The sequence below is a fragment of the Chelon labrosus genome, assembly GCF_963514085.1.
Source record: "Chelon labrosus genome assembly, chromosome: 23".
NCBI lineage: Eukaryota > Metazoa > Chordata > Actinopteri > Mugiliformes > Mugilidae > Chelon > Chelon labrosus.
In genome coordinates this window covers 19,142,905-19,167,862 of record NC_140356.1, presented here as the reverse complement: position 1 = coordinate 19,167,862, position 24,958 = coordinate 19,142,905, and the positions used below count along the sequence as shown (strand labels likewise).

Here is a 24,958-nt window from a genome sequence, read left to right as displayed (position 1 = left end):
ACGCTAATGAGGTAAGCTAAAATCCTTACCTTTGTGAACTTTATACCTGCTAGCCATTAGCCTGTTAGCATTGCCATTGTGACAATATTTGTGTGCAGGAATTAGCATTTCGTCTTTGTTGAAATACGAGTGACAGGGCACACAGGTGGCAGTCTAATTAGCAAATGTTAGCATGCTAATGAGCTGTACTCAACTTTGTGAACATTATACCTGCTAACCTTTAGCATGTTAGCGTTGTCATTGTGAGGATATTTGTGTGCAGAAGTTAGCATTTTGTCTGTGTTGAAGTATAACTTTGTTCATTAATCAGCCAAATGAAAGCATGCTAATCGGCTAACCCACTAGCATGTTAGCATTACCATTGCGAGAATCTTGGTGTGCAGAAGCATTTAACTGTATTTCAGCCTGACATGACTGACACTAGACTTTGTGTAGTTGAGCTTGATTTATGCATAAAAGCTGTTATTGTCTATGGAACAATGGTATGGTGGTATGTCACATTAAGGAAATGTGGGTCTTTTTTGAGGTCAAAATGTAAGCTTTGGGTTTCAAACAGGTTTAAATTTAGGCAAACACTTTGTGCACGCAGTACTATATGTGGTCTAGATTAGTCTGGTTGAATGTTTCGGATGGACTCTTGTATCTTTTGTCCGCATAACTTTGCTCAAACATGTGAGGCCATCATGTTTAAATATCAAAAAACTCCATGCGTGTATATCTGCAGTGTTATGACTTTTTCCATATGGTGTACATGTTCCTGTTTATACCATCAAGGACCGTAACATAGACAACCGTTAGAGGTCTGTTTTTGTTGGAGTGTTCTTACACTGCACACTGTGTTTCCTGGATGAGTGTGTTACAGGGTAAGTGACTGTGTTTCTCTTCTCCCTTCAGACACCTCTCAGGTGCCCGAGAACTGGCCCCACGACGGTGAGATAAAGATCCAGGACCTGTGTGTGCGCTACGATCCCATGCTCAAACCGGTGCTCAAACACGTCAATGCGTACATCAAACCAGGCCAGAAGGTAATTAACAGGATGCTGTGAAGGCCGTGGGGAAGGGCTGTAAGAACTGTTGTGTGGACACGAAGAAGAAAGATTTTGCGATACTTATGGACTATCTCAAAAAAACTGCAAGATCTCAAGGACCTTTGACGAGATCTTAGACATTTGCAAGATTCTGAGAAACTTTTGCAAGATCTTGAAAAACATTTGCTTTCTTGTAAAAGTTTTAGAAGAGCCTGAGACACTTTTGAAACATCCTGAAAAACATTTGTAAGATCTTGAGGAACTTTGACAAGTTCTTAAACTTTTGCTACGTTCTGAAAAACTTTCACAAGATCTTAAGAACATTTTGGAGGATCTTAAGAAACTTTTGCAAGATCTTGAGGAACTTTTGCAAGCTCACCAAGATCAAGCACTGTTAATTAATTACAATTCCATTGTTATCTAGGAATTGTACCAGTCTCTGACAGTAAACCGGTTGATCTTGGTGAAAGTTTCTTGCATGATTCTAAGGTACTTTCGGAAGATTGCAAGATCCTGAGAATGCCTTTGCAAGATCTCAAAAAACTTTTGGAATATCTCGAAAAACTTTCACAAGATCTCGAGGAACTTTTACAAAATCTTGAGGAACCTTTGGGAGATCTTAAGAAACTTTTGTGTGATCCCAAGAAAGTTTTGTGAGATTTCATAAAGCGTTGACAAAGAAGAATCATGGAGGAGGACTTGCAATGTTTAATTTCTTTGCATTTGAGGCCAATCTCAAAATAAAACTCTGTGAACCTTCCCCACAGTAGTGTGCTTTGTAACGTTGATATTTTCTTGGTGTCTAACCAACCTGTAAATAGACTGAGCAAAATGAGTGACTCTGATATCACAAAAGTGTTTTTGGGACCCCATAAAAGTCTTGATATCCATCTATCTATAATATTTTGAAGCTGAAGTAAGGACAAGTAAAGAGCATTAATCAATGATTAGAGAGTTTGTCTAAGTCCTTGTAGGGGCCTAAAAGTCAACACTATCTTACAGGCTTTTTAGAGTGAATGTACTTATAATACTGTTTAAAGTGCAATCTGGAATGCCAGAGGCTCAAAAGAAAGCTGTGGATATTGTTTAAATGTGAACCTTCTCCGTGGATTCACAGCCGCATGCCTCCATTAAACTGCAAACATGACACCTGGTGACCAAAGTTCATCCACACTCTTCATGTACTTGCCAGTCCGTTATCACACAGGTGCCTTTTGTCTCGCAGCAGTGTCAAGTGAAGCGCCAGCGGAATGACTCTTTCTTCTTCTTCTTCTTCCTCCGTTAGGTGGGAATCTGCGGTCGCACGGGCAGTGGGAAGTCCTCGCTGTCATTGGCCTTTTTCAACATGGTGGATATTTTCGAAGGTGGGTCTGTCTTCTGTCACGCTGTTAACAGAGAGAGGAGGGAGAGGGAGCACTTTGTTCTTTCCACTTCTTTCATCTCTGTTTCGTCTTTTGGTTTCTATCCCTGCATTGTCTCTCAGTCTTTCACTGGCTCGCTGTGTTTATGTCTCATTAGGGGTAGGGGTTCTTAATATAATCTCTTGTCTGTTTGGAAGCACGGCAGAAGGATTGCCTCAGCGTTGTTGCCTTGAGTGGTTCATACCTCAGTGTACTTCTTTATACAAAAAACTGCACAACTCTTACACTGCCCCTCGTTTCAGCTTTCAGTTCCCTTTGATAAGTGTGAGTCACTGCTTTGTTTGTATGGTGGCAAAGGATGCACATTCATAAATTGCACTGCTGCTGGTTTTTGTGACTCTGCTGATGCAAAGCTCAAACAAACTTCTGCAAAGCTTTTCTTGCAGGAAAGAAGAAGGCTGCTAGCAAAGAAATCGTATACAGTTAGACTCCACAGGACACCTTTGGATTTCTTTGTTTTTATTTTAGGGCTTTTTCCGAGTTTTAGAGTAGAGTTTCACTCCTGAGTTAGTTCTTAATTGGCAAATCTGCAGTGCAGTGAGTCGTCTCACTAGACTTTTGGCAGTTTGTAACAGTAAGTTAATTGGCATTGATGTGTCTTCAATACATGTTCAAGACATTCAGCAATGTCTTAAAAACATGCTTTATCGAGCAGATCGCGTTTGAGAGCCCTTGAGGCACATTTGCGAGACCACAAGAAACTTTTGCTTAGCTTTGCTTGTTTTGTAAGAATTTTGCTCTAAACGACTAGATCTGGATAAATGGTTTGCGCAATATAGATAGAGATAACGTTATTAAGATTCTGAGAAACTTTGGGAAGATCTAAACAAACTTTTCCAGGACTTTATACTTTCGCCAGATTGCAAGAAAGTTTGTCGAGATAATCGGAAATGTTTGCAGTTCTTTTGCAAGAACTTGAGTAACTTTTGAGAAATCACACAAAACTGTTGCCAGCATTTTGAGAAAGTGTAGAAATGTTTGGAATACTTCTAAAAACCTTTGCAAAACATTGAGAAAATGTTTGACACTCTTAAGAGAACTTTTGAGAGATCACAAGAAATTTTGAGAGAATTAATCACTGTTCATTGTTTTGTAAGACTATTGCCAATCTCTCACCCTAAACTACTAGATTTGGGTAAAAGTTTTGTGCGAAATAGATATAGATAACGTTTGTGAGATTCTGAAAAACTTTGGGAAGATCTTAAAAAAACTTTTGTCATGTCTCAAGAAACTTTTCCCGGACCATAAAATTTTGCAAGAAAGTTTGGCGAGATATTAAGAAAGTTTCCAGTATCTTGAAAAGTTTTTTGCAACATCTTGAGACACTTTTGCGAAACATTGTGGAACTTTTGCAAGATCACAAGAACTTTTGCCAGAATTAAGCACTGTTCATTCTTTACAGTTTTGTTGTTCTGCAAGAATTTTACCAATCTCCCACATTAAACAACCAGATCTGGGAAAAGCGTTTCACGTGAGATTTAGGTAACGTTTGTGACATTCTGGAATACCTCAAATGACTTTTGTCAACTCCAAAGGAACTTTTGCAAGATCTGTGTGACGATGTAAAGGCTCTAGCAATGCATGATGGAGTTGTGTTGAACCACCAAATTAATTTCAGTGAACAGAAGACGTTCAGAGAAGGAGTTCAGCAACGTTTCCGGAAAATCCAATAAATATTAAAGCATCAGTCATAACCACGCCGTTTAAACAAGACAAAATTATTTATGGTAATTGCTCTCAGGTATCGTGATGAACCTAACAATGCTTGTAATGTTTATTTCTGCTACGTACAGCACTTTCAACTCTGAACATAACCGCCTGTTGAGTTTACAGTACCTTCTAACATCTAAAGTGGAAAGCTTACAGCTTGCAGACAAGGCTGTATAAGTCTGCAAATTGTGTGTGTGGCCCATTCATACGTTAGACACAGAAAATATTTAGTTTCTTACCTATGCTTTAAAGTGAAGTGTTTATTCACCAGATGTGATTTATGAAGCTGCTCCAACTGACTCCAAATGGTTTTTGTTCACGTCATGTTTTCCCCAAAGACTTTATTAGTCGGCCTCCTAAATGATTCACACTCACAACCTGGTCCAAAAGCTACTAGTACCATTGACATGAATAATGATAACTGCAAACTCTGACTCAAGAGGTTAGGGGTTAGAAGCAGATCCAGAAACAGTAGATGATGCAAAAATATGTGAACAATAAAATCTAGTAGAAGCAGTTGGTCCTAACTGTAGGGTTAGAAGGTTAGGGGCATTTTAATGTCACAGTGAGTCCAAAAACGTCAAAGAAAACCATTTGTGAAAGGATAATCTCTTGCTGCATTTAGATGTCCAGGAGGGACAGAAACATGGAGGTAGAAAAACAACCAGTTCTTCAAACAATAAGTGTTTGAAAAGATGAACGAAGCTGGAATCAATGTAGACAACGACACTGGAGACGTGGAGACATCTTGGTCACCTTCTTCTACTCTAGACATTCACGGTTGGCAATCAAGTTAGGGAACTTCTTCTATTATATTTCCAGCAGATCTGATACTGAATATTGTCCATGTACACCAATCATCCACAATATTTTGACCACTGACAGTGAGAAGTGAATAACATTGACCATCTTGTGACAATTCAGTGTTCTGCTGGGAAACTTTTGGACCTGGCATTCATTGGTGTGGATGTTACTTAGACATCTAGCACTGACCTAGACCAGACCAGGCACCCCCACCCAAGCAATGACACTCCTTGATGGCAGCAGCCATCCCCAGCAGGATGCACACAAGAATGGTTTAGGAACAACTAAAAAAAAACATGAAGAACAGCACAAGGTGTTGACCTGGCCTTCAAATTCACTAGATCCCAAACTGATCAAGTATCTGTGGGATGATCCACAGAGGCCCCTCCCCTCAAAGACCCCCACTAACAACATTCTGTTGCCAGACACCACAGGACACCCTCAGAAGGCCCATGTCCATTCTCTGATGAGTCACCACAAGGGAGACCTACACAATAATAAATGTAGCCAGGCAAGTCCAGGCTTTAATGACAGAGCATTTATTTTATAGATATGGTGCAGGGTTTGTTCAAACTAAACCATGACTAAGTTCATCATCTGTTTTTTCTCCGTCCTCCTTCATCTTCAGTCCACTCTGTATTACAGTAGTGTTTGTTTATGTTGGAGAAAGTATTTATTTATCGTGCCTTCTTACATTTCAGCTCTTTTTTTTTATTTTTTTTTAAACCCTGGAGCAGGTCCTTCTTAGTGTGATGCTCCCTTTTGTTCTTGTATGTGTTGTTTTACTTCTTTAGAGGTCCTGAAGTAGACTCTTATATCAACGAGTCACAAGAAGGACGTAACAAAGGACTTGACCTGTTTTCCTTCAGACGCTTGCAGACTCCAGTTCGTAGTTCTTCAAAGGCTGCAGCCGTAAACTCTTCAAGCTGTCTCTCTCTTTTTTATTTATTGCACTTTGAAAGCGAGCCGTAATCGTATCGTTCTGTTTTTACTCCGCACCACAACGGCTGCTCCCAGACAGATTATTCGGACAAAGATGAGATTACACAGTCACTTTTTCCATGCACACACACACACAGCTGGGCAGACATTTCATTTAACAGTAAATTAAAACCATTGTGTCAACAGCATTTCCTTATAAAGCCGTGAAATAAAAGCAGAGCCGCGTCCTGGTGGTAGCCCCTCTGACTGAACTGTACAGAACATTCTTGGTTTCATTACCCATTAAAAATATAACAGCGTATTCAACAGAACTAAAATATTTACTTAAAATAGTTTCATTTAGAACAGAAACCTTTAAGGAGGCAATTCCAGCTTTGAAATGTTAAAGATGTATGAGTAAACCTGACAAAACTGTAGCACCAAATTCCCAATTAATACAGATTTGGACACGTAATTTCCGCCAAACTTGCTTCTAACTGTGTCTTTTCATTGACTTAAATGCAACTGTACCACCTTTAGAATTGACCACATGTCAGGTTTGAACAAATAGTTCAATAAACTCAAGGGTTGTCTTGTAGACTACACAATCAGAAGATGGAAACCTTTGCTCATGAACCTAGAACCAGTCAGTGGACACTTGACACACATTTCTGAGATCTTCTGAGATCTTTTGCATTTAATCTCAAGGTTTCTTTCTGTTTAAAGGGCTTTGGGTTTCTGTGACGCAAACTGTACTGTTATTGACGCGAAAAAAATAAATAAACTGAAATAGATCTCAAGCTTCCAGGTCCTTTAATCGTTGGAATTAGAAACTGATAACCACACTTTTGATTATTAAGACGTGTGTTTGCGTCTCTGCAGGGAAGATCATCATCGATGGGATCGACATCTGTAAGCTCCCTCTGCCGACTCTCCGGTCGCGGCTCTCCATCATCCTCCAGGATCCTGTGTTGTTCAGTGGTTCGATAAGGTATAAAAACAAACACACACACACACACACAATTAAACAAAGCTGCAGTAGATTATTTTAAACAAGCTCAGTCTTGCTCATTTGTAAACCATCAGGATCTCGAGCCCTTTTAATGTGGTCACCAGCACATGCTCCAAAAGTCATGTTTTGTTTTTCTTTATTCGTTGCGTTAGCAATCGTAATGCCGCCTTAAAACATATAACTTCATAGACAAATCAGAAAAATTATTCTTCAAAGGTTAAAGAGAGGTAACAACAAAATTATGTTTGAGATTCTAGTGCAGAAAACGAAAAGTGCAAAGCCGAAAAGTACTAAGCTCTGAGCAGTTTTGAAGTTCAGCGCGGTGAAGGCCAAAGAGGTGAAGGCTTAAGACGGCTAGCAGCCCTGTGAGGACGTCTAGCGCAGCGGTGCCCTCAGTCATGCGAAACTTTAAGCCTTGATTTAATTTAAACAGGTAAATTTTATGAAGATTCTCACCCACACAGTCGTCATAAGTGGAGAAATTAGCTCTAGAAACCAAAATTGTTCTTGTATCAGGCTGTAAACATGCTTATTTCTGTTGTATAGTTGCATATTTTGGAAATAGCAAAAAATATCCCCACAATTTTTTTTTGTGGAGGAAAGTTGGTCTGGAGTCTCCCCATTGGGAACTGAAGATGCTCGCAAAGATCTGCTGGGCCAATCGGATCGTTTGGGGTGGGGCTTGATAGACAGAAGGGTAAGAGTAGACAAAGGGGTCACCTTTTGCACGAAATTGACTCACTTTTGAAACAAAGTCTCTAGTGGTCGGTTCAGGAACTGCATTTTTTTCTCTGCTTGAGAGGTGAGAACTTTGCTATTTGAAAGCTGCCCTGGGTGTGTCACGGTTTGATTTACTCTTCTCTGGAAGTCAGATAAAGTCTCACATTTAATTCTGCACAATGGAAAACATCATCATCATCATCACCATATCTGATCGGAGGAAAAAAAAAATGCGGCGACACTCGGCGCAAGAGAAGAATCCTCTCTCAGTGTTTTTGTCCTGAAGATGCTTGTCACATGACGACACCGAGTCCCAGCTGCGGGGTTAGCGGTTGAAAACACAGTGGGAACTCTGGCTGGAACCTGAGCTGACTCTTCTGTCGCAGACGTCACGTAGCGAGGAGGTCGCTCCGTCTCCCTCGTCTTTCTCTGCCACGAACGCTCACGGCCAGATTACACTGAGACTCTGTGTTTGTTATAAAAGACAAAGAGCACTGGCTGTTTGTTTGGACAGACATGCCGCTCTGGATAATTGTGTGTGAGAAAGGGAGGGAGGCGATGAACGTGTGAACGTCAGCCTGAGGTGAATGGTCGACAGTAACTGCTTCACGCTGTTCAGGCGCAGTCGCACATATACACTTTATTTATGCAGGTTTTCCCCCTTAAATTTCAAAAGTTATTATCTAATAGCACGTACACCGATCAGCCACAACATTATGACCACTGACAGGAGAAGCACATAACGTTTAAACCATCTTGTAACAATTCAGTGTTCTGCTGGGAAACTTCTGGACCTGGCATTCATTGGTGTGGATGTTACTTAGACATGTAGCACCCACCTAGACCAGACCAGGCACCCCCACCCCATAGCAATGACACTCCTTAATGGCAGCAGCCATCCCCAGCAGGACGCACACAAAAACGCTTTAGGAACAACTAAATAAAAAACGTGAAGAACAGCACAAGGTGTTGACTTGGCCTCCAAATTCACTAGATCCCAAAGTGATCAAGTATCTGTGGGATGATCCACAGAGGCCCCTCCCCTCAAAGGCCCCCCACCCCCCCACTAACAAAATTGTGTAGCCAGACACCACAGGACACCCTCAGAAGGCCCATGTCCATTCTCTGATGAGTCACCACAAGGGAGACCTGCACAATATTACGAAGGTGGACATAATGTTATGACCTGAGCAGTTTATTTTTTTACAGTGCAATATTCCACAATTCTTTCACGGCAAAGACACTAAAAGTGCCTCATGGTCAGTCTGTTCTGATTAATACTTGAGGTATTTTACTCTGATTATTAGCTGAATGCTAACGTCCATTTCATTACTCATAACTGTTCATAATATTGGCATTGTCAGCAACTTTATTGATTTATGAAAAGGTCATTAGTATTTTAGTTTCATCCTGTTTACATTATGACATCTCGTGTACTCACGTAGAGCCAAGACTTTCTTCGTCATCTGCAGTTTGTACAAAATCCAGCTGCTGGTCGTCGTCTCCTGTGTCACGTCTTAAAATGTACAAATGGAGCTAAAATTCTGCTCCGTTTAGGATCATTTCTGGTTCAAGACTAAACATGCATGTACACTAAAAGGTTGGCAGCATATGCATGCAACAGTTTTTTTTTTATATATTCATGCAAGATGTTGAAGTAGAGGAGCTTTAAAAGTAGAAATTTAATACCATTAAACAAATTCTGCAAACATGTGCTGCAGATTATATGTGTAATTTCACTGTGTAAACACACATCTTTACCTGAAGAAAACTTTAATTTTACAAAGTTCTGTCACATCTTTCTGCCTTTACTGACCGGCCTAAGTTCAAAAAGTTCGTCTTTTCGTCATTGACAGAGATTCAAAGTTTTTCCAGTCTTTGTAGGTTTCAGCTAGTCCTCAGGATTGTCCAACATAAAGTCATTCTACCTCTGTGAATATGCTCGAGACTGCACCTGCTGTGTGTTGAGTCCTCGGAGTAAGGACGTCTTCTTGTCTTCCAGGTTTAATCTGGACCCGGAGAGGATGTGCACTGATGACCGACTCTGGGAGGCACTGGAGATCGCTCAGCTGAAGAACATGGTGAAAGCGTTGCCTGGAGGACTAGGTGCACAAGCGCTAAAGACAAAACAAGTTCTATTTGCACTGATTGTAGAATCCACCTCTTTTAACGCATTTGTTCGTTGCAGATGCGGTCGTGACAGAAGGCGGAGAGAACTTCAGCGTCGGGCAGAGGCAGCTCTTCTGTTTGGCCAGAGCGTTTGTCAGAAAGAGCAGCATCCTCATCATGGACGAAGCCACGGCGTCTATAGACATGGCCACGGTGTGTGAAGTCAGATTTAAAAGGTTTAAATATCCAAAGCTTAAACAAGAGCAACTGGATTTGTAGACTGTTCTTGAAGACGTTTTGTTCAAGTCTTCAGATCTAAATGAATGATGGAGGAGTTGTACCCTTGCACTAGCCAAGGGATGCTTGTCCCAAAGTGCATCCAGGTCATGGCATACCCAGAAACGCAGAAAGAGGGGCAACTGGACATGTAGAGTTTCTTGATGCACTTGGGGAGGCTTTGGTTTGCTCCAACGGGGCACAATAGAGATGCACTTTGGGATCTTGGATCTTGCACTTGGAAAAGTTCCACCATCGTTTTCGCCTTGAGACTTGAGTTTCCGGGCATTGATGAACTGTTGAAAAGACAACAGGATCAAACTGTTTCCCCAATATAGACGCGAGTATCTGGTCATTAACAGATTCTAGTCATGTGAGTTCAAGGTGAACAACACCCACAGATGTTCCTATTCAATCCCCGAACCCCCACCGGTCTTTTAGGACTAAAGGCTTGGATGAAACGTCTTCAAGAAAACCAACAAGTTGCCCAGTTTCAGCCAAATGACCTGGATGATCAAGAACCTTCACAGACAACGGTTTAAATGCTTCCTTGTCTTCCTTTTCCCTGCAGGAGAACATCTTACAGAAGGTCGTGATGACGGCGTTTGCGGACAGAACGGTCGTAACAATCGCGGTAAGTCCTTCAGCCTGTTCTCCTGCTCGTTGTTGTAAATAAAGCAAACAGAGACGCAAATGATCCAAATCCAGTCCTGACGTTAGCTCAGGTCTGTTCAGTGCTCATAGACGCAGGTATGAGCTCTATGTACATCTATCATTCATTACTTCCCGTAAGGATTCTGTATTCATTCCTTTCCTGCATCTTTTACCTTTTAATTGTAACATAGTGGGATAGCTCCTTATGGATTTCTCTTCTTTCACTTATTTGGTTTCCCTTTTCTGACCTTTGTGATTCTGTGTTCGTTTCCTTTACTTTCATTACTAAACTTCCGCCTTTCCTCATCTCACTTTTCCCTACTGACTTCGATTCTTTCCTATTCTTCACTCCCGTCCCCCCTCGTCCTGTCGGCAGCACCGCGTGTCCTCTATCTTGGACGCCGAGCAGGTGTTGGTCTTCTCCTCAGGGATCTTGGTGGAAAGCGACTCGGCGTCCAACCTGCTAGCTCAGGAGGAGAGCCTCTTCGGTGTTCTAGTGCGGACTCACAAGTAGACCTGGACGAGAACAGACTCCCTCTCTCTGTCTCTTTCTCTTTCCTTCTTTTCCTTCCACTTTCCTCTTTCAGTTTTTTTCTTGTTTTCCTGGTTGAGTCAGAGCTGCAGTCTGAGTCTGGGTCTGCCGAAGCATTGCCACCACTGAAAGCCTGGTTGGTACCAAACGAAATAAACGACTGCATGCTCTTTGACCAGACGTTTCACGTGCATGTCATTTGGCTTCAGTCTGCAGAGTTGTTGCTTATACTCTAATTTACATTTTAGCTTGTGTCATCAAACCACTTGTCTAGGTTTAGGCCTTAACCTAATCCTGGTCAAGTTTCTGACCCCAGTCCTTTAATACAATAAATCGGGGTCAAGACCTTGAATTTGATTTGAGCACCAGTACAAGTTTCGAGTACCTGTGTTCACACCTGCCGTTACCATAGCATCTCCATGTACGTCCCCAGCCAGCACTTAAGATCTGATCTAAATCTCCCAGTTTCATGCTCTGTACACAAATAACCACTGGAACCAAGGACAGAATATTTTAAAACATATAAAATATGGTTGAATGAATAAGTTAATATCCTCTTCCTCAGATCAGCCCTGTTGAGTAGGTGGTCTTTAATGTGACCCAGGACTCATTATGTGTTCACACTACCAAAGGAATGAAGTTAAATGTGTCCCAGACCACCTCCACATGTGGAGACCGGATCACTTAAATGAGTCCTTGAATCGAGCGACTTGAATGGGACAGATATTAATGTGAGGTCTGATCGGGGCCTTAGTGCTCGGTGTTAACACCATACATTGGATATAAATATGAACAAAGTGTCGCCACTTCCTTGCATTGGCCAAATTCAATATTATTATTATTGTTAATTTTGGAGAGTTCACAAGCTGTAACTGTTTTTAGAAATAGTGGAGGTGGTCCTTGTCCTTTCATTGCGACTTTGCATTTCCTACATTAAAGGGGAACTCCGGCGCAAAATGAACCTGGGGTTAATAACACATGTGTACCGAGTTCGACCGTTCTCTGGTATTTGTTTTCGTGCATTTGTTTTGTTAGTCAAATGTGACCAGTTTTCTTGCAAACCGCTATTTAGCGTATAACGCTAGCCTTCGGGGCACACCTACACATAAAAAGAAATCGCTATTTTTATACCACTAACAAGGCTCACAATATCACCACACTTACACGGTAGCATAACTAGGGTCTCTACATGTAAACTGAAGCATTGAGAACTTTGCAAGTATACAGGCAGTTTATTAAAAAAGGAATACAGTACCGTTCGCGTCTGGCTCGCATATCCAGGCGGGCGCCATCTTGGGGAAACTGAACTCTCTTCGTTCAGTGCTTCTCTATGCTCTCAGTGCTTTCTTACGGCAACAGACAGTTCTGCTACCGTGTAAGTGTGGTGATATTGTGAGCCTTGTTAGTGGTATAGAAATAGCGATTTCTTTTTATGTGTAGGTGTGCCCCGAAGGCTAGCGTTATACGCTACATAGCGGTTTGCAAGAAAACTGATCACATTTGACTAACAAAACAAATGCATGAAAACAAATACCAGAGAACGGTCGAACGCGGTACACATGTGTTATTAACCCCAGGTTCATTTTGCGCCGGAGTTCCCCTTTAAGTCACGACCATTTGTTAGCTTGCTAAATTGTTCGCCTCTGAAGTTTCTTGACACCAACAGTAGGGGCGTTTTTTCTTGGCTCATGTTTATACTTGATCTTATTTTGTGTACACGACTTCCTGTGTCATAGCCACAACTATACAAGTTACATTTTTGTAGATGCAACTGAGGTAAAGGCAATAAAAAGTATAAATAAAATCTGTAGCGTAAAGGATAACATCATCTGCAAAATGGCAGAGATTCCACACAAACATCTTTAGTCTGGGAACTTCAAATGACTTTATGTTTAAGATTTAGCTTCAATAAGTGCTAGAAAGATAGTTTATAAATACGTTAACAGCCAGAAATGAAACGTAGACCACCAATCCACTGCTACTTCCCAAAAAACACTGAATCCAGTAATTATTTATCTTTTCACGTTCTGCAAACTGCACGAGATTCTTATCGAACTCATTACATCTGGAAACTAATTGTGTCTTGTTTTCGTGTCTCCAGCACCGCGTCCACACCATCCTCACAGCTGATCTCGTCATTGTGATGAAGCGAGGCAACATCCTGGAGTACGACAAACCCGAGACTCTTTTGGAGCAGGAGGACGGGATGTTTGCTTCGTTCGTCAAAGCCGACATGTAGACGCACACAACGACCGACAGACAGACTGTTTGGTTCTTTTTTTTACTGAATTATCTCCTTGATGAGACATCAGTGAGACGACAACACACCCTGGAAGCTTGTTTGTTTAATGAGAAGCTTCTCTTTTGGAGGAAAAAGTCAGGAATCACCATCAACAGTCAGATGAATAACGCCTTTTTGAGATATGTGTCTACACGCCATTTATTATTCACCATTTTTCACACTGACACTGTACGTTACAAATAAAACACGACAGATAAAAATATTTCTAAAGACTAGACCATGTCTTATGACGATAACAACTAATCCAAGTAACAGATTTTTCATTTGTCTGAAGGAAAATCAGGAAATTTAAAGGATTTTCGGCTAACTTTCTACTTTCTTTTTAAAACAATTAAAAAGAAATTCTAGTGCTTAGAATGTTAAAAGATTTGCTTAAATTCAGAGGCATATAGAAAAATGCATTTGAGGCCCCATTAAAGCTCGTTGCATACTCTGCAAGAAGGGAGAAATTTGTTCTTGTTCTCGAGGTGAGCAAGAACAAGAGCAAAGTTCATTTTGGCCAGGTCACTAAGCATTGTGGGAGATGTAGGGGACACAAGAGACACTTTTCTTATTATTTTCAGATGTCAAGTGGTTTTGACGACCGTGTCCGTTGGATCACGCCATTCATTCAGCATGTGCAGAATGACATTGTTTAGTTCTCACAGCCTTAGGAGCAAGAACTAACTTCTTGCTTCTCCCAGAGTATGTAACAGCCTGAGGACGTTGCATTGAGGTCTGTCTTGGGCAATCTGATCGCAAGTGTCCAGCTTCGAGTACCTGTGTTCACATCTGCCGTTAACATAGCGTCTCCATATGCGTCCCCAGCCAGAACTTGAGATCTGATCTCAATCTCCCGGTTTCGTGCAACCACTGACACAATTTGGGATGCATTGGACTGAGACCGGACCACTTAAATGCTACTTGTGATCACATCAGTTAATACCAGATCTGAATACCACAGACAGAATTCTCCCTTTAATTTATTAATGGTCCAAGATGGCGGCCAAATATTCCTGTGATTTTAATTAATTAAAGAAGCAATAATCTGTAGTTTTTCTTACTGTCGATGAATCCCAGGAAGAACCAAATCAACAATGATTTGATCCTGAATACAACAGGAGTACTCACCAGAGCGCCAAATGTGGATCAATCCGTCGCAAGTAAATTCACTTCCTGTTTTTGGTGCAGTTTTGGTCTTTTCTTGGGGACATTTTGTGGACAGTGATAAAAGCATAGCCTTACCCATGTTATTCAAACAAGAATTTAGATATTAGATGGTGTGTTTGAACTTTTAGGTCATTTTATATTGATAGAATTTTTAATTATCTTTCAACTATCTTCTAAATATTTGTTACCTTTTTTATATTACACACAACCTGTATCAGTTTATACTATTTAGCACTTACATTATGCAATAAGAAGAAGAAGAAGAAGAAGAAAGGGATAAAACATTTATTTAAAAACATTTTTTTTATTAAAATGAATGAATGTGTTTTTGCAGCGTCGCTCTCTCCGGTGAGGATTTTAATCTCTTTAATATTTTACACAACTTTTTAATCCTAAATTCGGCCGTAGAGGTGGCGCCGATTGCTGCAGTCTGAAGTTTTAATCCTCAAATCCAACATGAGGATCTTTGAGGTCTCAGACAGGATCTGACGCTTGGAGCAACGTATTTGGACTGATGTGTCGGCGGCAAACTTCAATGTAAAGAGGGTGGAAGTTTACCAGAAATAAATCTGAAATCAGGCCTAATGCTTCTCAGTTCCTACGTGTGTTTATTCTGAGCAAACACCAGCTCCAAAGTAAAAGCTTTGAATATTTCTGGTCCACTTCCTCCTCCTCCTCCTCCTCCTCCTTGACTCTGATCTATCGGCGTCACGTCTACGGCTACGTTAGTACAAACACTGTAAGGTGTCACTGCTCGGCCTGCAGCCAGTGAACCTGCTGTCTGTCTGGGGTCATGCTTTGCTGAACTCTATTATCCTCTGGTGTTGGGGGGAGGATAGACGCCCACGTTGCTCCCTTTGACTCAAGAAGTGGCTCAAAACTTCAAATAATTTTATGCATGTGCATTAAAGTTTTGAGACTCGCATGTCCTGTGTCTCTGGGAGAGGTGCTATAGTCTCCCCCCTTTTTTTTTTATTATTATTATTGTGTTTTTGGAGAGACTTTTTAAAATGACTTTGTATTGTACAGACTGAATGCCAAATAGATTGGTTCAACTTTTTATGTACTTATCATCTCAAGAAGTCACCGCGTCCAGGTGTTTTTGTTACACATCACACGCAAGGAGCATTTTGAGGTTTACTTTGCTCTTTCTTTGTCCTCTCTCCTCCATATCCCGAGAGCTCTTCCTGATTCCCTCCTTTTGACGCCTTCTAAATCTTTCGTGTTTAGTCTGCTGCACGAGCTGCAAACGTCAAAAATGTGTTTTTTTTTTCATGCAGCTTCTTGTTCTGCACACCTTGTAAAAGAAAAATGATTTGTTTGACCATCCAAACCGTGCATATCATTCACTTTTAAAGTAATTTCTGTATCACATCTTGCGTATTTTCCTTCCTTCTTAACTTTCGGGGAACAAAACAAATGTAAAGCTGCAAAAAATATGGGATTGTCCGAGCTATGCACACGGTTTCATTTGCTCCGGTGGCTGTTCAAGAGTGCAGCTTAAATGCTGACGTCGTTTCGCAGCCACAATTTGATTTTTAGATGATTTTTTTAAAAAGAAAATGTACATTGTATTTGTAGTTTATCGAAGGATTTTCAAACATATATATCAAAGTTTTATTATGTGTGCCTATTTTTTTTTTTTTTTTTTTTTTTTAACTCTTGAAATGATAATAAAATTGTTTTGAGTGATTTGTGAAGCTTTTCTGGTTTTTAAACCTGCAGGACACTAATGTGGAATATGTTGCTAAATGGCGCCCCCTGGTGGCCGAGACTCGGATTACTTAATAGAAGAAATAAAGAATTAAAACTTTAACATCATATTTAATTTAATTTAATTTATTTGTTTTGTTTTTGTCTTAGTTTTGAACAAAAATCATATCTTAAATATTCAAATATATATAGAGCAACAAGGTTTTTAAATCAAGCTGATTTTAGGACATATTTTACAATATTTTGTCAAATTTATCTTCAACTAATAACTAATTTTCTGTTTATAAGAATGTAAAATTGACTTTTTATTATTTTTAAATGATCCTCAGTGATGTAGTCTGGTATTTATTTTGCCTGGAGGCGAATTTTGAAAATATTTGAAGTGTTTTAACTTTGAAAATGTGTTCTGAATCGTCCAAGACACTGAAAAAAGAAGAAATATTGTCTTGATGTCACGTTTAAAGTCAGTCTAGTTGCAGATAAGAGGACGGAAATGCATAAAATTGATGTTTAAATGTAAGTTTTCTCAACTGTGGTACCATTAATTATTTTATGTCCGTAGAAATAGATTTAAATGAAGACAGGGGTATGATGAACCTGACATATAAATCAAGTTAAATAGCACATCCCTCTATAAAACGCCAAATAATTTGACAATTTGTGAACTGATATTTGTTTAAAAAGGAGTTCAGAACTGCTTCTATAAACTTTTAAGGTAAGCCGAGTCTCGGTTTGACTTTGTCTTTTCCCACTGTCCTTGACGAGTCCTTGAAGGCAGCAGAGCCCTGGTCTGAGCGGGTCTGGACTCTCTGGAAGTTGGACTACGTCAACAGGAGAGAGGAGACCGTCCCTGCCCTCAGAGGAGCTGAGCGGAGGCGGCGCGCTGCGTTCACTCCGAAACGATCCCGAGAGTCGACGGAGACGAAAGGACTCGTGCGTCTTTGCGCGTTTTCCCGCAGGTGGATATGTCGTGCCCGTGCGTAAAGGCGCACTGAAGACTCGGCTTCGGCGCTTCTTTTTCCTCTTTATTGAGAAACAGAAGAAGAAGAAGAAAAGAAAGAAGATGTTGGCGAGAAAAAGCATCATCCCGGAGGAGTTCGGTCTGCCGGGGCTCGCCTCCCGGATGCCCCGCAAGCCGGTGTTCAGGGACCGCGTGAACAAGGCGCGCTTCATCGCCAAAAACGGCTCGTGCAACTTGGCGCACAAGAACATCCGCGAGCAGGGCCGATTCCTGCAGGACGTCTTCACCACGCTGGTCGACCTGAAATGGCGCTTCACGCTGGTCATCTTCACCACGACGTTCGTCAGCAGCTGGCTGCTGTTCGCCATGAGCTGGTGGCTGGTGGCGTTCGCGCACGGAGACCTGGACCCGGACCGGCAGAACCGGACCCACTGCGTCACAGACGTCAAGTGAGAAAACCGTATGATCAGAGTCAAAAAGGTTTCATGTTGAGCTGTTAAAGTGTGTTTGGTGTCACTGTTTTAATATTTCCTCCTCTCCTCTTTTCTGTCCATCCTCACTTGACTCAAACCTCCCACCCTCCTCTTCCTTTCTTCTTCCTTGCCCTCCATTTTTTAAATCGAGGCAGAGAGGGACATTAATTATGCCACAAAGTTATGAAAAGTCTGCTCTCCATGTTCTTAGGAGAAATAAATAAAACCAAAAAGACTGGAGGGGGAGGGTTTTTGGCACCTCCCTCTGAACTCACCCACCCTCTCCCCCTCTTCTCTCCCTTCCTCCTCCTCCTCCTCCCTCTCCATCAGGCTTCCTTCCCTCTTCTTCCACTCCTTTCCAGCAGTGGAAAGTAACTAAGAACATCTACTCAGTTACTGTCTACTGATTCATTTTCTTGTTTCCGTTCAGTTTCTCCATGAATGTTTCTTAGTAGTTCATACGTGAACAAGTAAAAGACCTTAAATGGGTGAAAATGAGTTTTAAGATGAATGACTAAAGATCTAAAGCTGCATGAAGATCATGCGCCTAAAGTTTCTGCAGGTCTTGACACCTTTTCCTACCCCCAGGTCGTTCACCTCGGCCTTCCTCTTCTCCATCGAGGTCCAGGTGACCATCGGCTTTGGGGGACGTATGATTACAGAGCAGTGTCCGACCGCCATCACCGTCCTCATCATGCAGAACATAGTGGGGCTCATCATCAACGCCGTCATGCTGGGTAAGACACTGCTTCCAGGTTTTAGGTGCATTCGAGAGTCAACTTTTAAACTTAAAGTTAGCTCAAAGAGTTTTAGGTGAAGTAGTTTGAAGCCAGACTATCCAAACTTTGGGTCGGGAACCTCCAAAAGGTCACCAAGCTCAGTTTAAGGGGCCGCGACAGACCAAAGGTCACGAAGGGTCGGCCCAAGAAAAATGGAAACTTGCTGAATTCACCAAATAGAAAGACGTGGACGGCGACAACATTACTTTGTACACGGACAGGGCTTCAGGAAGCGTCTTTTCAAAAACAGAACACAGAGGGATCTTTTCATTTATTTATCTTCATCTTCATCTGAACATTCAAATCCACAAATAATTTTCACAACAACGTGATCGTCTAGAATGAATAAACTGTAGACCAACTGATCTTCCTAGCTTCCTAGCCTCTTTGCTAATAGTAGCCCTTCCTAGCTTTGTAGCCTCCTAGCTAATGTCGCTCTTCGAAGCTTTCTAGCCTCCCAACTAATAGCTCTTCCTACCTTCCTAGCTTCCTAGCGTACAGTAGCGCTTCCTAACCTCACAGCTAACAGTAGCTCTTCGACGCTTTCTAGGCTCCTAGCTAATAGTAGCTCCTCCAAACCTCCTAGCCTCTTCGCTAATAGTAGCTCTTCCTAGCTTTGTAGCCTCCTAGCTAATAGTTGCTCTTCGAAGCTTCATAGCCTCCCAACTAATAGCAGCTCTTCCTAGTTTCCTAGCCTCTTAGCTAATAGTTACCCTTCCTAGCTTTGTAGCCTCCTAGCTAATAGTCGCTCCTCAAAGCTTCTTAGCCTCCCAGCTCATAGTAACCCTTCCTACCTTCCTAGCCTCCTAACGTACAGTAGCTCTTCCTAGCCTCACAGCTAACAGTAGCTCTTCGAAGCTTTCTAGGCTCCTAGCTAATAGTAGCTCCTCCAAACCTCCTAGCCTCTTCGCTAATAGTTGCTCTTCGAAGCTTCATAGCCCCCCAACTAATAGCAGCTCTTCCTAGTTTCCTAGCATCTTAGCTAGTAGCAGCTCTTCCTAGTTTCCTAGCCTCTTAGCTAATAGTTGCTCTTCATATCTTCCTAGCCTTCCAGCTAATAGTAGCTCTTCCAAACCTCCTTGCATTTTAACTAAATGTAGATCTTCATAGTTCCCTAGCCTCCTACCTTATAATCACTCTTCTTAGCATCCTAGCCTCTTAGCTAATAGTTGCTCTTCCCAACTTCCTAGCTTCCTAGCATTTTAGCTAGTAGTTGCTCATCTTAGTTTCCTAGCCCCTTAGCTAATAGTTGCTCTTCCTTGCTTCCTAGACTCACAGCTAACAGTAGCTATTCGAAGCTTCTTAGCCTCCTAGCTATTAGTAGCTCTTCCTGTTTCCAGACTACTGCCACCTGCTTGTATGAAGAGTTTTTTCCTACACAGGCTCAGAAAGGATATGCTAGTTGACCACTGGTTTCCATTATTTCTTTCGTGACAGTTTTTCATTGTTTATTTTTCTTAATCCTGTTAATCTGCTGTTTGTGTGTCTTCCTCTCCTCAGGCTGCATCTTTATGAAGACGGCTCAGTCGAACCGTCGAGCAGAGACGCTGATCTTCAGCCGCCACGCAGTGATCGCCGTCAGGAACAACCGGCTGTGCTTCATGATTCGCATCGGCGACCTCAGGAAGAGCATGATCATAGGAGCGACCGTCAGGCTACAGGTGTTCAGATCACTCAGTCACTTCTCGATTCTGATTCTGATTTAGAAGAGCTGTTAATTAATTAGGAGTCTACGTGACCTGCAGGTGGTGAGGAAGACCACCACTCCGGAGGGGGAGGTGATTCCCATCCATCAGATCGACGTGCAGACGGAGAGCGCCGTGGCCAGCAACAGCCTCTTCCTCCTCGCGCCGCTCATCATCTGCCACATCATCGACAAAAACAGGTTCAAAAACACAAGGCACCTAATGTGATGTGGGTCTGATTAGGGTTGTTGTGACCATTAGCGGGACGAGTCGGTGATTCCCAACCGGCAGGTCAGATCCAGGAGATACTTCTAGGAGAATGCAAGGAATAGAAAAACCTTTAGGAATCTCCAGTGGAGGACATTTTGGTAATTTAAGGATGGGATCAGGCTTCGGATCAGATCTGGGGACAACAAAACGTTGATTCCCTACCGTCCATTTCCATATTAGCCAAGGTTACGGTGGCAACGGGCTAAGAAGGGGATTCCAGACGTTCCTCTCCCTAGCAACACATTCCAGTTCTTCCTGAAGGATCCCAAGGCATTCCCAGACCAGGCGAGCTATATAATATCCCTCCAGTGAATTCTGGGTCTACCCCGGGTTCTCCTCCCAACTGGCCACCCAAACAGGGTTCCCCAAAGGGAGGCATCCTCACCAGACGCTCGAAGCACCACAACAGGACCCCTTTCTCCCCTGGGATGTCCAAGCCCTTACCCTACCTCTATCTAGGAAACTAAATTTAGTCGTTTGTGCCGTTCTTTCGGTCACTACCCAAAGTTTGTGACCATAGGTGAGGGTTGGACCGTCAGATCATTAGCTAAAGTCCCTCTTCACCATGTTGGTCCAGTACAGCACCCACATTACTGTCGAACTCTTTCACTTGGGGCAGGAACTCACCAAGCACCATGGCCTTAGACTTGGAGGTTGTGATTCTCAACCTGGCCACTGAAGATCACGGTCTGATGAAGCAAACAGAGCCACACCATCAAAAAGCTTTTAATAAATTACACAGATTATCACAAACGCTTAATCTGCACCTCCAGTTAATAAATGAACCTTTTAGTCTATAAAATGATCATCAGAACTTGTCACACTCATTCACAGCTGGCTTAAATTTCTTCTTTTATTTGTTTTTAAACTGATGATGTGAGAAAACAAGGAGTAGAAGCAGGAAATCTTTCATCTATGAGAGAGACTGTTTGTCTATTTATGCCTTAAAATTGACATAAACTTATAGTCATCACCTATATTTCAGCTGCTTTTCTTTAAGGGGAGACATTGTGGGGACAAGTCCTATGAAATTTGAATTGCAAGGCCATAGCACGTTAGCTCCATCTGCTGGAAAAACGCAGACTTTCAGGACAAAAGAAAAAAACATTTGTGCAGTGGATGTGAGTCCTTTTAGTCTGTGTTTCCTGTTGCATTGTGGGGAAAATACCGACTCTGGTGTTTTGTTTCCTCAGCCCGCTGTACGACCTGTCGGCCATGGAGCTGCAGTGCAGCGACCTGGAGGTCATCGTCATCTTGGAGGGAGTCGTGGAGACGACGGGGATCACCACGCAGGCACGGACCTCGTACGTGTCGGAAGAGATCCAGTGGGGTCACCGCTTCGTTCCCATAGTGACTGAGGAGGAGGGCGTGTACTCTGTGGACTACTCCAAATTTGGAAATACAGTCAAGGTAAAAGTAATTATCCTTCCTCAATATTGTGCACGAACACCATTCAGTGAATGTTTTTGTGAACTGTGAATTGAACACATAATTACCTTAGTTCAAAATGAAAAGATGTGAACTATGAACTTGAACTACTTGACTTTTATCTGTGTGACCAGAACTTTGAACTAGTTCTTGTTTAGTGTGGACTTGCACAACACTGTCCTTCCTTTTTATTCACCACGACAACACTGACAATTAACAGAAAAACAGTGTGAGGAACCGTCCAGTTTTTAGTTTCATCATCTACACTGATAACAACCAGCATGTTAAATAGTTTTCAAAATATTAAGCGTCATTTCCCCATTTCAGTTCCTATTTTTTAAGTTTTATACTTTTAATTATTTAAATTATATCTTTATTTTTCAAATTTAATTTTTATTATTAGTTGTTTTTTCTTTAGTTTTTATTTGCTTTTGGTGGAATTTGTTCCCATGCTTGGAACATGCTTCTCAGTTGGACACTTTGAACAGTCTAGCATGGGTGACAGAAACCTGCAAGTTGCAGGCAATAATGATAAATCTAGCTAAACTCTTGAAGTTGCCCCAATAGAAAAGTCTTGTTTTGCCCTTTTCTTTGCTAGCAGACATTGTCTAAAATGCAGAATATAATTATAAGACATTTGGAAAGCCAGAGCAGAAAGCCGGACGCTGAACCAAGTGACCCATCGATCTTGTTGTTGTTCTTGAAGGTGGCGACGCCGCTCTGCAGCGCCAGAGAGCTGGACGAGAAGCCGTCCATCCTGATCCAGACGCTTCAGAAGAGCGAGCTGTCGCACCAGAACTCGCTGAGGAAGCGGAACTCCATGCGCCGCAACAACTCCATGCGCAAGGGCGCAGGGAGCAGCGGCAGCCTGCGCAGGAACAACTCGGGGCTCGTGTCGCCCAAAGTCCAGTTCTTCACCCCGGGCGAGGGAGGCCAGAACCTGAACGCCGTCACCTGACATGAGGCCTGCCTGCCGCTGGCCGCCCTGCTCCTCCTGGTGGGGAGGAGGAGCGTGGGTGTTTCTCTTTCCCTGCCTGGACTCATTCGTCTTCTTCTTCTTCTTCTGTTCCCCGGCTTCTCGAGACTCGCGTTTACGGGTCTTCGCCGATCTGCTGCAGCTAACGGATCAATTTCTCTGCACTGACCAACAAAGTGTAAAAAATAAAAACACAGCTGGCTCCGGGATAAACACACAAAAAGCCATCAGGTTTACTCAAATAAAAGCCAAGAGACTGATCATTTATGTTGCCAAACATTCTTTAGCACTTTATTTACTGAAACACTTCATTTGATTAATGAGAAGCTGCAGCACTTACTGAAGGAGTGAAAACAATCAACTAAACAAGTAATTTTTTGCAGAAATTTCAAACATTTTCTTCTTCTTCTGTTGTAAACTTAATATTTTTATGTCAGTTTAATCATAAAGTGTAAACTTAGAGAAACTGCGATGTTCGTTTTTCACAAGAGGTTATTTGAAAAAAATCAAAACGAGCAATCACTGCAGACAATGGACTGAAGGAAAAGAAATCTATAAAATACTAAAATATGATCAGAATAAATGTTTCAGATCTAATCTTGTGTTCCCTCCTTCAACATCAACATCTTCCTTCACACCTCAAAAAAAAACCCAAATACGTTCTTGTTCCCCAACATGATTAGAATAAATTATTTGATTCACTCACTCCCAGGTTTCATTTCCAACACCTTTTTACTGTTTTTAGGAGAGATGTACAGCGTCCGTGATATTTTCTTGTTGATTTAAAGTCACAGTTTAACTGCTAATACTGAGAACTAGTGACGACCTCTGTACTGTACTGTAATGTGTATATTTTCACTTTTGCGTCGTTTCAGAATAAAAGCATCCACCTGTTATAAAAAAAATCAGTGTCAGTGTCCGATCTGCTCCAAGAAATAAGTTTTAAATCCATCCTATCACTTCCTGTTCAGTGTCTGAACATGTGCTGCTATCCCCCCCTCTTCAATCTGACACTTGGTTTCTCCCGGAACCTTTAAAAGTTGTCAAGGCCACATGGGGGATTGCTTTTAGCCCAAACACATGAGAACGGAGACAAAGCAGAGGTAAAACGTAATACTTTCACACTAAACCGGTTTGCATCAGTACAATCTTTAAACTGTGAGCTTACCAGAGATTGCACCATTTAAAATATTTAATCTTCTTTGCAGCATAGGTGTTCATCAGTACCAGCTGAGAGCACAATAACAAACATTTAATCTCTGTGTTTGTGAAGTTGTTTCTTTTATGTCTTGTTCAGACGTTACGTGAGAAATATTAATCTGATCTGGAGTCTAGAAATGTAAATATATAATAATAATAATAATAATAATAATAATAATAATACATTTTATTTAAAAGCGCTTTTCAAGATACTCAAAGACACTTTACATAAAAAGGACATCAAATTAGCAAAACAATGTGAAATATAACATCAAAAACACAATAAACTGAGCTAAACATTAAAAGCAATTTTAAAAAGGTGTGTTTTTGTCAGAGATTTGAAGGTAGGAAGGTCGGTACAGTCGCGGATGTGTTTGGGGAGAGAGTTCCAGAGGGAGGGGGCAGCTGCAGAGAAGGCTCTGTCGCCCCAGGTTCGATGCTTGGTCTTGAGTGGTGGAGTAAGGAGGTTTGCGTCACATGAACGGAGGCTGCGGGATGGATTGTGGCGATGGAGCAGGTCAGTGAGATAGGAAGGGGCCTGGTTATGGAGGGCTTTGTGTGTGAGGAGGAGGATTTTGAACTGAATACGCTGTGGAACTGGGAGCCAGTGGAGTTTCTGGAGGACAGGAGTGATGTGATCACGGGAGCGGGTGTGGGTGAGCAGACGTGCAGCAGAATTTTGGATGTACTGAAGTTTATTTAAAGTTTTGGATGGTGTGCCATAGAGGATGCTGTTGCAGTAGTCAATTCTGGAAGTGATGAAGGCGTGAATGAGGGTTTCAGCAGCAGAGAAGGAGAGTGATGGACGGAGTCGGGCAATGTTCTTGAGGTGGAA

General features: G+C 41.9%; 2 protein-coding genes across 2 annotated transcripts in view; both read left to right on the top strand.

The window, feature by feature from the left end:
• Window positions 1-14,837, top strand: part of abcc9 (ATP-binding cassette, sub-family C (CFTR/MRP), member 9) — a 52,474-nt gene extending 37,637 nt beyond the window's left edge. Inside the window, exons 32-38 of the mRNA XM_084573246.1 lie at window positions 895-1,025; window positions 2,314-2,392; window positions 6,767-6,875; window positions 9,619-9,722; window positions 9,805-9,938; window positions 10,573-10,635; window positions 13,289-14,837. Coding sequence (XP_084429372.1) covers window positions 895-1,025; window positions 2,314-2,392; window positions 6,767-6,875; window positions 9,619-9,722; window positions 9,805-9,938; window positions 10,573-10,635; window positions 13,289-13,426 — 758 coding nt within the window. The 3' untranslated portion in view covers window positions 13,427-14,837. The remainder of the gene's footprint in view (window positions 1-894; window positions 1,026-2,313; window positions 2,393-6,766; window positions 6,876-9,618; window positions 9,723-9,804; window positions 9,939-10,572; window positions 10,636-13,288) is intronic.
• Window positions 14,838-17,184: 2,347 nt separating this feature from the next.
• kcnj8 (potassium inwardly rectifying channel subfamily J member 8) lies at window positions 17,185-23,005 on the top strand. Its single transcript, XM_084573772.1, has 6 exons — window positions 17,185-17,761; window positions 18,374-18,522; window positions 20,065-20,225; window positions 20,310-20,449; window positions 21,713-21,929; window positions 22,654-23,005. The coding sequence occupies exons 1-6, from the start codon at window positions 17,415-17,417 to the stop codon at window positions 22,903-22,905; spliced, it is 1,266 nt and encodes a 421-aa protein (XP_084429898.1). The 5' UTR covers window positions 17,185-17,414; the 3' UTR covers window positions 22,906-23,005.
• Window positions 23,006-24,958: the final 1,953 nt, after the last annotated feature.